Source organism: Prinia subflava, chromosome 1 (genome assembly GCF_021018805.1).
Source record: "Prinia subflava isolate CZ2003 ecotype Zambia chromosome 1, Cam_Psub_1.2, whole genome shotgun sequence".
NCBI lineage: Eukaryota > Metazoa > Chordata > Aves > Passeriformes > Cisticolidae > Prinia > Prinia subflava.
In genome coordinates this window covers 66,336,561-66,353,255 of record NC_086247.1, presented here as the reverse complement: position 1 = coordinate 66,353,255, position 16,695 = coordinate 66,336,561, and the positions used below count along the sequence as shown (strand labels likewise).

The following is a 16,695-nucleotide window of genomic DNA, read 5'->3' as shown; positions in this document are numbered from 1 at the left end:
ATCAATTGCATATTGCTTATGTAATGAGGCAATTTTATATTTGTAATTTTAAAATAAAGTAAAAAAGCAATTGACGTTGCAGGCAGTACTTTGCCAGCAGGCTGCCCAGCAGGTGACAGTGTGGGTTGTTTGCTGCTCTCCTTTTTGTGTTGATTTCCCGTATTCTCCTGACCATCATATACCCTAAATACTGGTGAGGAGACACCTCACAGACCATATGTGCTACCGGCAGTACTTACAGCATGTAAGATGTAGTTGTAATAGTCAGGGTTGTCAAACACATCAGATGCCTCAGCTAAACTGCTCCTGCTTCCAGCTTCTCACGAAAAGGACAAGTCTGCTCTCCTCATCTGACACCAGAAGCTGGGATGCTCCCATGAACCTGTCCTGGGACGGCTGGGAAAGGACAATAGTTGGTCTTTTATTTCCCTCATTCCCTGGTGTATACTCCTGCACACCTGGTCACAACCAGACCTGACTCTGGGTTTGCTCCAGGGCTGTCCTTCAGGTCAAGTTGCACTTGGGCACAGGGATCCCAATGCTGACCAGCCCCAAAGGCTTCACTGTGCTTGGCAAAGCATGGCCATTTCACGGTCCTTCATAAGGCTTGGGGTTCCTTCCACTTGCCTGTGATTGCACCCTGATGGGTGCCTTCCTACCCCCTTGCTGCCACAGGATTTTTGCACCACAGCCAGGCTGAAACCATTGCCTTGTTGTCCCCCTGCCCCCACTTCACAGTCACTGAATGCAAAGGCTGTTTTCTGCTTGAGAAAGCATGTCCTCAGAGATACAGAATTAATGATTTCACACTCAGTCTCATAGATCAGTCATCTGATAACGAACCAAAAGATTGTTCAGATTTACATCTCAGAAGTCCCCACGCTTCTCCATTGCAGCCAAATTCCACAAGACTATTTGTCAATGCACAGCATCTCATTACACTGCACCTCAGAACACTGTTCTTTAGCAAAGATCTTTATTAAGGAGAATTAATTAACTAGGTTTGTTGTCTGGATAATCAATTTTCTTGGTATAAATTGAGCAGAGTTGGAAGAATGCTGGTCTATTGCTCCTCTGATTTCTCCACATAGAGAATAAAAATAGAAGAAGATCCAGATGGAGAAATTGGGTTGGGATCAGATTCCTTCTGAATACAGAGTTTTAGCAACCACAGAAAATGGGGTGAACATTGCTGGGATTCAATTTCATAAGTGCACTGGGAAAGTTAATGTCAAAATGTCCTGATTTAGAGATCTTTGAAGGAAAGGGAAATGTTTCATTCTGAAGCAACTGTTCATTTAGACATTGAAAGAAAGGCAAAATCAAAGGCAAAAATCTGAGTGAAATATTTTAATTGTTTTTGAAAAAATTACAGTGAACAGGCTTTGTTTGTTTTGGGTTTTTTGGTGGCTATGTTTTTAAATTTTCCTCGAAGCAGTTTAACAACCTGGTGTCTCTCAGTCTTGTGTGGAACATTCCTCCCCACCCCTTCCACTCTAGTAATACTTTTTGCTGCCTCTTGAGCCCTGTAGATGAAAGCCCAAAAAACTGTCAAGTTTTGTGTTTGTCTATCTTGATCCTGCCAGTGTTTTTCTGGCTCTGGTATTCAGCAAAGGGTGCCCCACCTAACAACCCCACAGATGATTGCCATTCTACAACACTAGACTATAACTTTAAGCTGGAGTAAACCCTCTGGGCTTTGTGAGAAATTATCTCTCCATTTCTTCTTTGTGTTGCAATTTTTTATGATGGTAGATCTACTTTCCTAGCAAGCAAATGTTTCCTTTAAATGGCATGCCGCCCCTTGCCTCCTAAATGACTGGTTTGACTACAAATTGCTCAGACTCTGTGAATTATTTTTCATCTCTTTTATTGCAGGCATGAATACAGGAACAGGTAAACAGCTGAGCCGTAAAAGTTTCTTTTTAGGCATGTTTTCAACAAAATGCCATCATACACTGTCTGATGATACACGCTGCTACTCAGGTGAAACAAAATGGTGTGAGCAGTCTCGCTTTAAAGATGCTACCCACCACTCCATGCTGCAGCTGCCAAGGAAGCCTTCTCCTCCACTACCCTCTATCTTCCCTCCTTCTCCACGTCATCTACAGCTTCTTTTACGGCACTTAACTTTACAAAACACAGTTGTGAGGCTAATCTTACATGCAATTACAGATCAGTCTCAGTATATTTATTGCAAACTCCTTGAACATCAGGACATTAAAAAAAAAGAAGAAAAAAAAAGAAAAAATATTCCATTGCATAATTACAAGTAGGTTTTTTGTAGCAAATGAACCAGAAATGTATTCAGAAAAAATTAAATAAATAAAAGCAAAGGTTATTTGTAAACAGTTCAAACAAAACATGATGCTGCCTCCAATGAAACATTTCACTGTATTGCCAGCTCTGTTTCAAATGGGCACATAGGCATTCTGTTGCAAGAGAGTGAAGCTATGAACTGAAACTTTGGAGGAGTTAATTTTCAAATTTTGCACTTCCAGGGTCTATGAAACATGAAAAGTTTGCATACACGGTGGAATCTGAGAGAGGTGTGGAATCTCAACCAACATTTCTAAAGAAAACCCGGTTATTCCTTTTAAAACAAAATAGTGGAAACAGCTGAGCCACACAAAAACAAAGCACAACCGGTTGGCTTCCATAAGAGACTGCAAAATGAGAAAATATTTAACTCCTTGCATAGCTATTTAAATGGCCAATAAATTTTGCTGGAATCACCCAAACATGACAACATTGCATTCCGCTGCTTAGAGACTTCACGCCGAAAGCTGGGATCTGCTGACGGGGTCAGAGCATCACTCAGGCACTGCCTAAAGCCGGGGCCACCCCTGCTTAGCTTTGCCAGCGTGGCTGTAGCAGGAGGTTTCATCAACCAGCTACTCCCGGATGGAGCACGACTATAGCAAAGCCTCTGTGCTTATGTCACTGCAAGTTGTTATCCCAGCTCTCTGTTCTCCCACAAGGGATAAAAGCTGTCCCGACAAAAGGATACTTCTGGCAGTTTATTTACACCTAATGCGCGAGGCTTTCGTTGGCAGAGCTACACTGATCACAAATCGTGCCTCGAAGCTGAACCCCGGGTGATGCAGCTGAGTCAGCAAGGGTTTGCAATGTAGACCTCGCCAGAGGGACGGAAAGCAGGATTCATCTCACTTAACGCTAATCAGAATAAAGGTAGACACTTAAGTCAGAGGCACCTCCAAAAGACAGTTCCTTTGATCTCTCATCAGGTGAGAGCTGGGCATTTTAATGTTAGGTGAGATGAACCCTTTCCCAGGAGAGCTGAAGAGACAAAATCCTTTCAGCCACCCTTTCCTGTCACCAGTTCTGGAGACCATGCTTCAGAAGGCTGCTGTTCAAATGCGTTATCTTTACACATGTCAATGTACATGATGATGATAGCCTGTGCTGGGCTTCATGCTGCCACAACTACATATGCAAGCTTAAAGCTAGCTCAGATACTTCTGCACTATTATATAGACATACCTTCAGGCAGAGTATCCTTTAACACCTGTAAAGTTAAATTGTAGGGGCAAATCTGCAATATCTGCCCCTCTGCAATATGTTCATTTTGACATTGTCTTGTTCACAGTAGTTTTGGGTAACAGGTGTCCTAACACTGTCATTCCCAACCAGAGGTGAGGCAGAAGTGTTTCTTCAGAGGATGTGAAAACTGAGATGCTGAAGCATGGCTGAAGAAGGTACGTAGTAAGAAAGAACAAGATGATGGCATTCCACAGTTAAAAGTTTAGTTTGGTATCAGTAAAACAGTTTAATAAAGTTCCATTAGACTGCAGAATAGGAAATGGTGGCAGCTAGTGGATAAGACACTAAAACACAACAAGGCAACGTACTTGGAGTTGTTCTGTAGAAAATGTCCCACAGAAACTAAGCAGCCACATGAGCCTTTCTCTCTTCTCCTGGTGGGAACCAAAGAAGGAGGAATCTCTGCCCTTCTTCAGCTATCCCAGAGCATGCTTCAGCCATAAAGGCTTGGCCATATAAAGTGACCTTGGTTCATTATACTTATTTTCTGGTTCTGACTATTTCAGCTGGAAAAATTTATACAATGGGAGTAAAAACGATGCATTAAAACCAATAAACTAATAGACTGTTTATGAGCCAGAACATCTTATGGGCTAGTCTGACTCAAGCATTCAGTTTTGCTAAAAGCTTTTGCTTAAGTGATCAGACTATCCTAACATGGATCTGTTTTGCCCCCAAACCTAAAGGTATATTTTGGGGTTCCTAAAGTCCACTCCATGGCAGTCAGTATGACTGAAGGGTGTGTTTAGATTTTTTCTGTTGTGTTGTTTTTTGTTTTTTTTTTTTTCCTGTGTTTTCCTTGACAATGACTTTGTGAAACTGCTGCCAGTTCAAACATGATTTGGGGTTACCTAACAGGCAGAAAACCAGATTCAGGTAGTCAGCACTGTGCCATTCTCAACCTCACTTCGTTTTCCACTCCCAAATCAGCATTTCTAGTTACAATTTTCTTTTATTTGATCTTCAAAATGCTCACTGTCACGTGGACACAGGCAAAATGTGCTGCTGCTTCTCCCTCACCAATGCCTTCTGGGAAGTGGTGAGAAAAGAGTAACAGGAAATTGCATTCTTTTGTGTCTGTGCATTTTCCCCTCCTTTCTGGTTTCCTCACAGGGATTTAATGTTCCTAAGCAATTTTTAAGAACCCTGCATTGATTGAGTGGGGCATTAAAACATAAGGAACAGAAGAGTCATGGCACTGCAACTAGAGGGTGGACAGCATACAAGTCATATCTGATTACCCAGAAAAGTCACTGGAATGCTCTGAAATCTACAGTCCAGGTGTGGTTTTGTGGCTCCTTGTGCCCACTGCTCATGTTGAGCCACTTGATTAAATTCTATAATGTGATTTTCTACCTAACAGTTGTGGTGTGTATTTTGATCTGATTTATGGGAACCAGAAAGTTTTGGATTTGGTGGACTTAAATGAGAAGCCTAATGTTAATTTTTTGTCCCAGCAATCATAAAATAGGCAAGTCATTTTATACCTTCACACTGCAATCCACATCTTACGAAGCTCTCCAGAACTCTCATTTTAGAAAAACAGCAGAAGCTAACTCTGAAGGAAACCCAGCCTCACGGCAATCACTTCCCAGTCTCCACACAAACTGCTTAAGCTGAGATAAAGCCATCGTAATCAGTGCCAAATGAAGGGCAATCTTTTATCTTAATACAAATAAGAGAACATAGTGTACAGAGTAACAGAAAAATATACATCTTCAGCCATACAAAATGCACAAAAGCTTTCCTGTTGAAAGAGTACCTTGTAGCTGACAGTCAGATGTTGTTAGTTTTCTAGATGACCCTGCACTACTGAACAAGGGGAAATAGAAACCTTTCTTTTCCCTAGGAGATAGTTGGTAGCATTACCTGTGTACCATTAATTCCCTTCCTGCGGCTGCAGCTCTGCTAGTGCTGGATCTCCCACCCCACCTCATGCCTGAGATAGCTCCACTGGATGTAGAGGCTGCTTGGGTGTTGGAGGTGGATGTGACGTATGGCCAGGCGCATCCTCCACAGGTTTGCCGGGACATACGTGCTGATTTGTACAGTCAAAAGTATGGGTATAGGCACGGCTATGCCCTAAAACTATCATTGTTCTTGTTCTTGAAGGGGACCAGTCCATTCGTGTCAGTCAGGAAGGTGGTTCATTTACCCAGGAAGGAAAAAATTCTCCTTAGTGTGAGCTATGTCCACACCGCTGAGGCTCTACAACCTTCAGTGCTGGGGCAAAAGATGTCTGAGCGTGGGCTAGCCTTAAAGTCTAGGCAAACTGGAGAAGGTAAAACTCCTCACTTACTTTAAAAAAGTCAGTATCAAGCTAGAAAGTCAGTAGCAAATTACTTTAAACAACGGGTGTTTTTTCATCCATTAATGGAAATACGGTAAGATTTGGTTGAAGGTTTAGGTCAAGGTGACAAGCTACAGGGAGTATTGGGTGTGTATATCTGTATGGTGGGGTGTCTCTCCCCCTTGCAGCCATTTATATCTCTGAGTGAAGGTTAAGGTTAGGAATTTAATAAGACAGCCGTTTATTCTGTGGAGACTAACAGTCCTGGGGTTAGGATGTAATAATCATTCTTCTGCTTTAAAAATGGTTCTCTTAACAAATAGCAGTAGCTCATTGCAATTTTCAGTTGTACAAAATGACATATTTTCTATGTTACTATCAAAATATTCTGCATAACATTAATTTCTGTGCACTTATTAACATATGTACAGAACAGTGTTTCCCAATAGAAATCAGTATGCTCCTTGCTGATCCTCTTTGCCCTAGATTTACCAAAACCAAACCAGAAATTAATTGTGTTAATAGTATAAAATCTCAGGAGAGATAAAGGATTGCAGGTTTATTTCCCAGCAGCAAATGAATAAAGAAACTCCTTCAAGTTAAAGTCTAGCCGAGACGTAATTTCAACCAACCGTGGTGAATCCAGGCGAGCCAGGAATATCACACATTTTCCCGATGCATTATGTTGAGTACACAGAAGCAGAGGAATGTAAACAGACAGAAGGCACATGAAAGGCCCCAATCCATTCTCCATCTGACGGAAGTGCGAATTTCATAATTCTGTCATCAAGAGTCTTTTCATCATTTTCTCTCTCTCAAGTTCACGCCTCAGAGTCTCAGCGCTGTGTAATTAATGCACAAACAGCCAATTATGGGAACAACAATAAGTCTCAGATTTCAATTTAAAATAATTAACATTTTCAAAATACCAAAGTAGGGGAAAAAGGTCAGACTCAGTTCAGTGAGAAAACTGATAGCTGATGGCTAATTCAAAAACAAGCATTGTTTGATATTTCTGAAGAGCAAATAGAGGCAAGAAGAAGGATAAAAAAAGATCCACATGGCAAAACAGTTTATAATTTCATCTAACCCCATTAAAGGCTACTGATTTCAAAGGGAGCTGGATAAGGACTCTAAAAATGGAGCAGCTACAGCAAATGCCATTACGAAAGAATTCTGTTACAGCCTTCTGCTCCTTGGTGTAATCTGATATTGAGGGATATCTATATACATAGATATATAGATATTCTGAATTTACCACAGTCCTGCACATATCAGGATGCCATAATCAGATCCTGAGGTCCTTGCTCTCACCAATTCACACCAGAGCCCAGAGGCTTTGTAACCCTGGGAATGCCCTGGGTTAGTGATTCCATTTCTGAAACTGTTTACCATGCTTTTCTGAAAATTACGTATCTCACATTTGTAACACAGTTTGGAGATTTAAACTGCATTGCAGAAACCTTGCAGCCCATTCATGTACAAGCAGGGGTAGAATCACCCACTTGTGTTCAAGACATCTAACAGAAGCTGAATTCAGCACTACAGCTTCAGAATTACGTTTTCGCCTGAATGATAAATTTTTAGATGAGTCAACAATAATCGAACAAGTGTGCAGGTGCAATTAACCAACAACTGCAAAAAATAATTAACAACCAAAAATGGGAATTGACTATGAATCCAAAAGTAAAAAAAGACTAATTCATTATTATGTTAAAGAAATACTTTTCATAACCCTTGCACTATTTGTGCTCCAGAAGTACCGAGTATATCCACTGCTACATTTATATTCAGTAAATTATCAGCTTGAGAGGTTCAGCTTTGATTAAATTATAGAATAAGAAGCCAGCATGCAAAACTGGTAGGATGAAAGAATAGAAAACTGAAAAGATTCTGCCTGTGGAAAGGTGGTAACTTATTGTTTCTCAGAGAAATTACAAGACCACTGTAGCTTGACATTACTAAAAAAGGGGAAAAAAAAAAGAAAAAAGAACAACAAAGAAAACCAATGCCTGTGTTTCATTTAGAAGTACAGACATTTCTCAACCTCAGCTTTCCCCCACAGACATCTAATTTCAAAAAACAAATTGTAACAGCAATTACTAAAACAAAACCTTTGTGGTTCAGACAAAATTACTTGCCTGAGGAAAGTCTGCACAACCCTTTCTATTCAGCCCATTGGCCACAGAAATGGTACACTGCTGGCTGCAGCAGTTAATTAAGGCAGGCTTTTTTTAATCTCAGAGCATGAGAGTATGAGTTACAGATATTTCTTTACATAATCCACCTATTATTAGTCAAGCAATAATCTTTTGGTATAAGAGAAAATGACACTTTATGGTATTTATGTCAGAAAAAGGGAAATCAAGCTGATTCCTTTAATGCAGAAAGCATCACAGTATTTCTGTGAAAGAACTGCACAGTACCTGTCTGCCAGCGAAATGGGCTTGTGCGACGTATATACTGTCTGGACTGTTGGGGTGGGTATGGTCTCTGCCAGAGACCTCAGGACGGGTGATGGAGACACCAGCGTGATCTTAGGAGATGACTGCACCCCACAGCACTGTATTTTGCTGTCTGCAAATTCTGCCTACAAAAAAGAATAATGTAGAGAAACACAGAGAAAGAAAAAATTGTAGATTAGCTTCTACTGGTCTCACCATCCTTTGCTATCCAATTCACTGCCAAACACCCGGTAACAGCAACTAAGAATGAGAACAAATGGGAGGCTGTGGCTATAAGCTCTCAGCGCAGCCTCTGCAGATGCTGGACAGTGGACAGCCACCTCTTTTGATGCCTGGGGGACAAGCCTGATTGCAACATGCACCAGGTGAGATGACACAGCATGTGAGACTGGCAGCATTCAGGTAAAAACCATGATCCATTTGGAGAATGACTCTTATCATTATTGCACTTTCCCTAAAAACTATGCAGAATGTTAACAACATGAGATTCCTGGAATATTCTTCAGTAATGCTATACAATTTGTTGGTGGGTCCTCTAACTACTCTGTGTTTTGTTAACAGCTGGGAGTCTGGGCTTTTAGGAGTCCAGGTTTCAAAATCTCCATACCTTTATCACTTTTGCTAACTGGAACATGCCTCAAGAGAGATACTCTTGCAGTATCCAGTGAAGGGCAATGTTAAAGCAGTACTGGAAGTGCAGATTTAAGACAAGCAGCAAGTAACCATCTCCTCCCTTTTAGGTGAGGTATTTCAGCACAACAATATTATAGCAAAGACTGGGCTATTTTTACAACCAGAGGGGGAGGATCCCTAAAAATCAAACATCCCTGTCTTGCTTTTTGGCACGGGCTATTTCTATGTGCCAAACCACAACAGCTAGTGCCTGTGGTGCATGTCTGACCCTGACCTGGGAAGTGTACAGAGCAACTGCAGTTGTGAGTGCGTCAGGATCATTAAAACACGCTCCTACTGGTATTAGCTACCTTTCTTCCTTGATCACCGCTTCTTCTGAACCTGGTTCAGAGTCTAAGGCAGGGAGGAAGAAAAGTCACCATCATAAGAAAGCAGCTATTTGAAGAGCAACCCTTTTTATTGTTTGTCTAATAATTTCTCAAATTCTGCAAGCCTCTGCAAGTGATTCACAAACTTGGTTTAAACAGTGGGAAAACTATTTAAGCCCAGGAAAGGCTGTCTTTGTTAGGTTTGCTAGCTTATTGTCACTTTTTAACATGTCTAGACATATCTCTAATGATCCAAAATAATCTCTGAAGCAAAAGGAATTTCATTAATTCCACAAAATTATTAAAATGGAAAAATGTAAAATCAACTAAAGAAACTCTCCTGTGTGTAAATAATGGCTAATAGAATCCGTTCAAAATTCTCTGTCATTCAACTTTTAAAACTCAGCCTTACAAACTGCAGGGGTATAAAATTTGGTGTTCCTCCTACAGGATCCCTGTGTTCCAAGGCCTGCCAAATCTTACTCTATGGCATGAGAAGAAGACATCACTCTGAAGCTCATATAAATTCTCATATAAATTCTCATATAAATTCTCCCAGCCTCACTGAAATCAGCAGAGTGATGACAAACTACACTTGCTGAAAAATTGCCTTGAAATCCCTAGTGTGTTTGCTCTGGATCATTATTTCACAGTAGATACCCAAAGCATCTTTTTGTATATATGTCTGATTAAGCATGGTATGCTTAAGTTAAATATTTAACTGGTCTAAACAGACATAATTTCATTAATTTAAATCTATGTGACTTACACCTGCCTGAGAATATGGCCATCATGTCTGCCATTTTTCTGTGGAAATCTCTGAAATTCAGATGGTTCCTGGCTTTCAGCTTATATTTAAACATTCCAGATAACCAAGTAACCTAATTTTTCATCTGGTCAAATCAACGCAAATGCATATATAACACCAAATTTGAAGCTGTACGTGAAAGGTAAAGCCTGCTAAATGTTACTATTCGTAATTCTTTTCCTGCTTAATAACATTTCAGTGTTTTCTTCCAAGAAAAAAAAATTAAAAAAGAGAAGGGGAAGGGCAAGCAAGGAAAGGAAACAACAACAACAAAAAGAAAACCATTAACAAACATTACCATCTGGGTCTGTGTGTGACTGGAGACCATTCAGAGTTAGATCTGCCTGCAAGCCCTAGCTACCCTTCCATTACAGCTCCTGCCTGCTGTGTCTCTCTTCAAGCCCTCAGCAGTGCATCAGGATGATCTCAAATGCTGCTGTGGAGAGACATCTCCCTTCGGGCTGGACACAGGGCCATGAAACACAGGACCAAAGCCACCCAACCCTACTAATTGTTTTCCCATCTCTGTGCAGTCCCCTAGGTAGCTGCCTGTGTGCCACAGGTATTTGTACATAATTCACTAAAAGGAATGTATAGAATCATGTGATGGATCACACATCATTAGTTTTTTTGCAATGGTATTTTAAATATTTGTGATCTTGATCTTGCCCTCCACCTTGCCCAGAAAAATGGAAATCTATGAGGAGAACTATGGGGAGAAGATGGGATTTCAGAAAGATCAGTTTGAATTCTGCTTTGCTTCTTTTCTCCTGACAGAACATAACAAAAATTCAACATTTGAATTTGCCATGAAATAGTCATTTTCTGCAATATGAAAATTTCTGTGGGCAAGTATATCAGTATACCTTCAGTTTATATTTTAGAGTTCTGACTCCCCAGTTATGAAACATTATGAAAATGCATGTTTATAGCTCTCCTAAATTTTGTTTTCATCCTAACTGTCAGAGACAGGAAAATAACATCTGACAATCAATGCTAATTAGTGGGAAGGCTGTTTTGGGGGGTGCATCATTTTGCTTAGATAAAGGAGCACTGTGAAAGACACAAGCACTGCAACTTTGGGTTAGCTTTTATCACAATTGTACCATCTGGACTTGGTTGACACAGTGAAACATTGCTGTGACATTTCTGTGTACCTTCAAATGTATTTAATTAGAGCTCAACTGTGGCACTTAAACAGCTTGGGGAGGCTAACTAACTCTAGCTTCAAAGTACCTGTTTGGAGAAAAAACACATTTACATAAAAGCCCATGATCAAGTTTATTGTGAAAGAAAAGCCTCTTTCTTTAAATCATTAAATACAGACAGAACCTTCACATGACCCAACAGTGAATGAAGTTATTTATCTTGGATTATATGCCAGATATAGATTGCTGCAACCAGTAAAATTTAATGTCAAAGTCTGAAATGCTTCATTTTTCAAATGTAACTTTAAAATTGTAAGTCATTTTACATGTTGTTTATAAGCAGAGTATTTTTTAAAGTGTAGTTAATTTTGTCATACCTTTTTTGTCATACTTATTAGATAATGCCTCTGCCACTAAAGCAAGATTTCGATCATACTTACTTTTTAAATTGTCAGATAATTGTTTTCGGTTTGTATCTAGTTTACCTCACCAAAATCCCTAAGCCACATCTTCTGTGAAAATTTAACAAGAATGAAGTTCAATATTGGATCCAAGTTTGTGGGTAAACATGGGAGTTTGTACAAGGATACCATTGTAGTCATTCACACACTAACTATAATTCTTTAAAATTCAGCTGTGAATTCATTGAAAATCAGGGCCCTCTTTGTGATGGCACAGCAGGCAGTTTCAGGCAGGAGGCCATGCAATGCTAGACAGAGGACTAAGTCTTCCCATTCCCTTACTGCTCCCTGTAAAGATGTTATGGAGCTTCACAAGTGTCCTCTATAGTCCTGAAATGAACAACATTTTGAGACTGACTTCATTAGTGGTGAACCTTGACCTTTAACTTTTAGTCCTCTGTCTAGTAAGCAGCAATGTCTGAATGCAGGTAACATTTTTTATAATGGGAATACTTAACTGCTTTGTACTCTTAATTTCTACTTGGAATTTATTTTTTTTATTTTTTGAGGACTGCTTAGTGCATAGATTCCTGACACTTAAAAAAATCAGTTGGAATTCTGTTAAAACACAGTTTTTTAGTTGCGCATTCTACTTACAGAAAACTGTGGTACTGTTGTAAAGGGATCGAAAAAAGGATTAGATGTATCAGCAGGGAATGTCTTTATCTTTAAAAAAGATAAAGAAAAAGATGTTACTTTCAGAGCATAAAAATGCAAAAGAAAAAAAAAAGCAGCAAAGCATTGCAACTACAGTGACATATCCAACAAATCAGAGCAGTTCAGCAGTGCTTGGACCACACCCAAAAAAGACGCTTCCAAAAATGCATACAGAAACCTGATGATGAATAGTCAAAGCATAAGTATGAAAACTTGATAAATTAATTTTACCACATATTTAAATACGTTGAGCAAATACAGAGCTGGTTGCATACAATATATCTTCCAATTCTGTCATCAGCATTATTATGGGATGCTTTCAGCCAGTACTACATTTTAAGATATGCAATATGAAGTGCAGGAGCAAATTTTTCTGTACAGGAACTTTGGCTAAAGAACTTGTGCTTTAAATATTTTGGACTTCCAAAATTTTGCTTACACAGTTGCTACCAAAGACAAACAATCACACAAGGTGGGATCAGAAGAAAATCATATATTAAAAAACCAAAACTGTTTGCTTCAGGCAGCTAGGAGGCCCTGTGTTGAGTGGAGGGCTGTGGATAAAGGATGAACCCTTGTAGGTTTTTTGAAAAGTGCATGGAGACAAGGAGGAGAGACACCAACATATCCATCTGCCGAAAGGGCTTGCTCCATGAGGATATAGTCACTGCTGTGAGCAGACCCTGCTGGAAGTCACTTCTGACCTTAAAGTAGTTTTAAACATTAGCTGAAATTAAAAATATAATAAAAGCAGCAACAATCTCTGTCCCAAACTTCATTGTGAATGCTGTTTCTCATTATTTTCCTTTTCAGAATGCAGACATTATTATTCATTCATTCAGAGAGGACAAAATAGTAAATAAACATTTGAGTTTTGAACTGCACTTCATGCTTTCCCTTTGGAAAATTACATTTTTCACTGTAAAGGTCTGTTTTTCACTTTATTACAGAAACTGCTGTGCATTGGTTTGTTATGCATGTTTTCAATTGTAATTACTAACTACAGCTGTACAACTGTTGTTTAATAATGAGGAAAGCTACCTTGAGGGCCCTGAGCCCCTATAGGCCAAAGAAAAACCTGGAATTATGACATCAAATATAATTAAGTAAATGTACAGTGTTTATTTTGCAAATAAAATAGCAGAAACATATTGGCTTATAAGGGTACCAAGGGAAATTAACAGCTATCTGTGGGCTCGCTTCTGCAAACATGCAAAATTAAGCTTAGCATTAATAGTCAGGCTTCTTACACATGAGGAGTATGGATAGCAAAGATACTGTCAAGCATCTAAATAACTTTTTAACCAAGTAGAGGTATTTGTAAATCAATTACACAGGCATAAATGAGCTAACAAATCTGTGAAGGAGAAATTATTTCAAATCATAATTTTCTATGCAAACTTATTAAAGGAAGTTTCACAGTTCTATATTCACGTCTGTTAGCAAAGTATTGCTTCATTGCTGATTGGACCTAACTCATTAGACTGACACAACAGCTCCTCACAAGTTTGCTATGTTGCATTATACCCAGAGCCAAAGCTGGACAGCTGTAGCATGTCTCAGTCTTCTGAGAGGCAGCAAATGCCCATGAGCCCAGGCTGACATTCTCAGGTTATGAAGGGTTTACAATATGATGTTACAGCACAAAGTACAAGTGTACTCAGTTACAAATAAAATCTTTGAGCCAAAGACAAACAGAGATGGGAAGCAGGTTGCTTGTGTGTGGTATGAGTTTGATATCCCACAGCTAAAATCTCTCCAATTTTGGTGGTTGATCTCATTAAAGAAATGAAGCACAGCTACTGAATGCAAGAAAGAAAAAATATGCAGAATGCTGGAGAGTCCACTGAGATTTGGGAGCAGAGGCCCATAACAGGAATCAGTCTGATCACATGCTGTGATCCACAGCCATGCAGAATACCCTCCTGCAAAACCAGCACTTCAGTCTGTGGATGTGTGCCAGTCTATGTATCGAAACAGGGCAAGAAATGGTTAATCTGGTTTAGTTATCAGTGTGAGTCCCTTTCTCAGGGAGCTGTGCTTTTTAAATCTTGAGAACAGGACAATGTCAACAAATGAAAGGCTCTCTGGATTATAAACACCTCAATTTCTGGCCTTTTAAACAAAGTGAAAAGAGAAATTAGGGAACAGACAAAAAACCCCATACCTGTGTTTGATTTAAGAGTGACAAACAGAAACCATCCTGCTTAGCCTTTAGTATTTACTCTTTCTTTCCCCATATTTTTTTGCCTCTGAGAACACGCCAGAGTTACTCAAAAGGCGCAACTGAGTTTATTAGTTTGGTTCAGGCCTTGATTAAATTATTGCTGCCAGCTTCCACAGGTAAGGCAGAGACAACACTCTTGTTGCCTCTTTAGCATTGGCAAGAAGTTCTTAACTATTAATGGCTTGGCTCATTTAAGTAGGAAGTTGGTACAACATCCTAATCCATACAACAGCAGAAAAAAATATATTCAAGAATACTGTTCAGACAGAGGATATGCAGGATGGGGAGACAGCAGTGTGGAAAGCATCAATTTAAAAACTGGTTTATGTGAAACTTGATTTGGAAATTTGAAAGGTCTCTTTAGACAGGAATATACTTTGCCTACTTTGACCTAACTGTCCTGCATGTTCACCATGGCCAGCAGTAGCAGTTGCCAGGACCTGGAAGGAGGAAGAAAAGGCAGTGATTCCTGCCCTACCACACAAGGAACGCAGCGTCATGGGTGAGTCTCTTCCTTACCCTTGCACTGGAGTTGAGTTTACTGCGTGAAGACAAAGATCTCAGAGTGGCTCAGAAAGCAAAACAACTCCCTGACCAGAACCTAAATGTTATGCCTTCCCCACACAGCCTGTCTCCCTGCCCTAGGAAGAAGACATACCATACCTTTAAATAACTCCTAACTCACATGGAAGAAGCAGACTCTTAAATTTTCTAGAGCACTCTCTTCTCCCTGTTGTGGCAGCATCAGTTGAAAGATGCCACCTGGGAACTGAGAACAGAAGAAGGGCAGAGCCAGCTCTACAGTCGACTTCAAAGCTGCAGCTCCTCCAGCATCTGGAGACCCTCAGCAGCTTCCAGGCTTTACCTGGGGTGGCACACATGAAGGGGAAGGGAGGAGGGAAGAGGAAGTGGGCAGTTCCACGGACAGGTTGGTCTCATGAAGCTGAACTCTAGCTGCTCAGAGAAGTAAAACACAGTAGCTGTCAGTGTGTGGATTGCCTATAAACCAGAGTGAGGTTTTCTGTCTGCTTTGGTATGAAACAAAACAAGTAACATCTTTAAAGTCTACAGCTCGGCACAGTTCCTGTGGTGGCAGATGGAGCAGCAATCTCATCCACATTGCTTAGATGGACATTTTCTGGTACAGCCAGGCTCTTCCACGGGAGCAAAAGGGACTAACTGGTGTCACAGGGGCTACAGAAATATCATAATCAACAAGAGGTTAGAGATGTGCTCTCCAGAACAGCACAGACAGGCTTTTAAGTACAAAACTTGATTTCAAGCACGCTTGCTCTCTCTGCAGGAGTGCCAACAGTCTTGCAGCCACAGTCACAGCCATAAAACAACCTTTAAGGCAGGCCCCATGAGTAACTGTCAGGTCGAAGGGGCATGGCATGAAAGGGGAGTGAAGAAGGTTGGCATTCCAGCAGCATCTCACATGCTGAGGGCTTGTTTCATAACCTGAAATGCCCCTTGCTAGAAAGATCAGGGTGCATTACCATAGCAGAACTACTTTGGACAAGTGGCTCATTGTCTGGAATATTTAGCTTGGCAAGTTGAGAATTTACTAAGCTTAAAAGAACAGTTGACTCTCATTTAAAAAAAAAAAAAAAAAAAAAAAAAAAAAAAAAAAAAAAAAAAAAAAAATCAGCACAGTCTCAGGAGAAGAGGAGAAGTCCCATGGCTGAGTAATTTTTAAGGTGAAAAATCTGAAAATCAGTCAGATATAACAGCCACATTGATTTTTGTGGGAAAAGGAGCAAAAAATTATTCCTCTGTGGATAATTTTCTGCTAGTACTCAAAGATTCTTTTTGCATTATTGGAGTAACATATTTTGGAGGAATCTTTGCCACAACCAGAAAGAATTAACAGTACTGATTTTTCTTGACATTTATACAGCAAGGGAGAATGAAGAGGGAAGGAAGAAAAAGGACAAAAGGACAAGAATTTTCCCCTTCTCTTTGCATTTGTGCAAAGAGTTCTTCTGGATGAAAATTCAAATCTCAGTAAAAACAATTCCACATTCCTGAAAAACCTTTTAGATGAGTTAGGAGACAAAAATGTAAATTTGTC

General features: G+C 39.9%; 1 protein-coding gene across 2 annotated transcripts in view; it reads right to left on the bottom strand.

The window, feature by feature from the left end:
* Positions 1 to 1,495: 1,495 nt before the first annotated feature.
* The window catches only part of EPB41L4B (erythrocyte membrane protein band 4.1 like 4B), a 169,367-nt gene continuing 154,167 nt past the window's right edge, over positions 1,496 to 16,695 (bottom strand). Inside the window, exons 23-25 of one of the 2 annotated variants that reach the window (XM_063398915.1) lie at positions 12,335 to 12,403; positions 8,281 to 8,444; positions 1,496 to 6,696 (exon numbers count right to left, since the gene is read on the bottom strand). In XM_063398915.1, coding sequence (XP_063254985.1) covers positions 6,627 to 6,696; positions 8,281 to 8,444; positions 12,335 to 12,403 — 303 coding nt within the window. In that variant the 3' untranslated portion in view covers positions 1,496 to 6,626. The remainder of the gene's footprint in view (positions 6,697 to 8,280; positions 8,445 to 12,334; positions 12,404 to 16,695) is intronic. The other variant, XM_063398925.1, reaches the window with a different exon arrangement.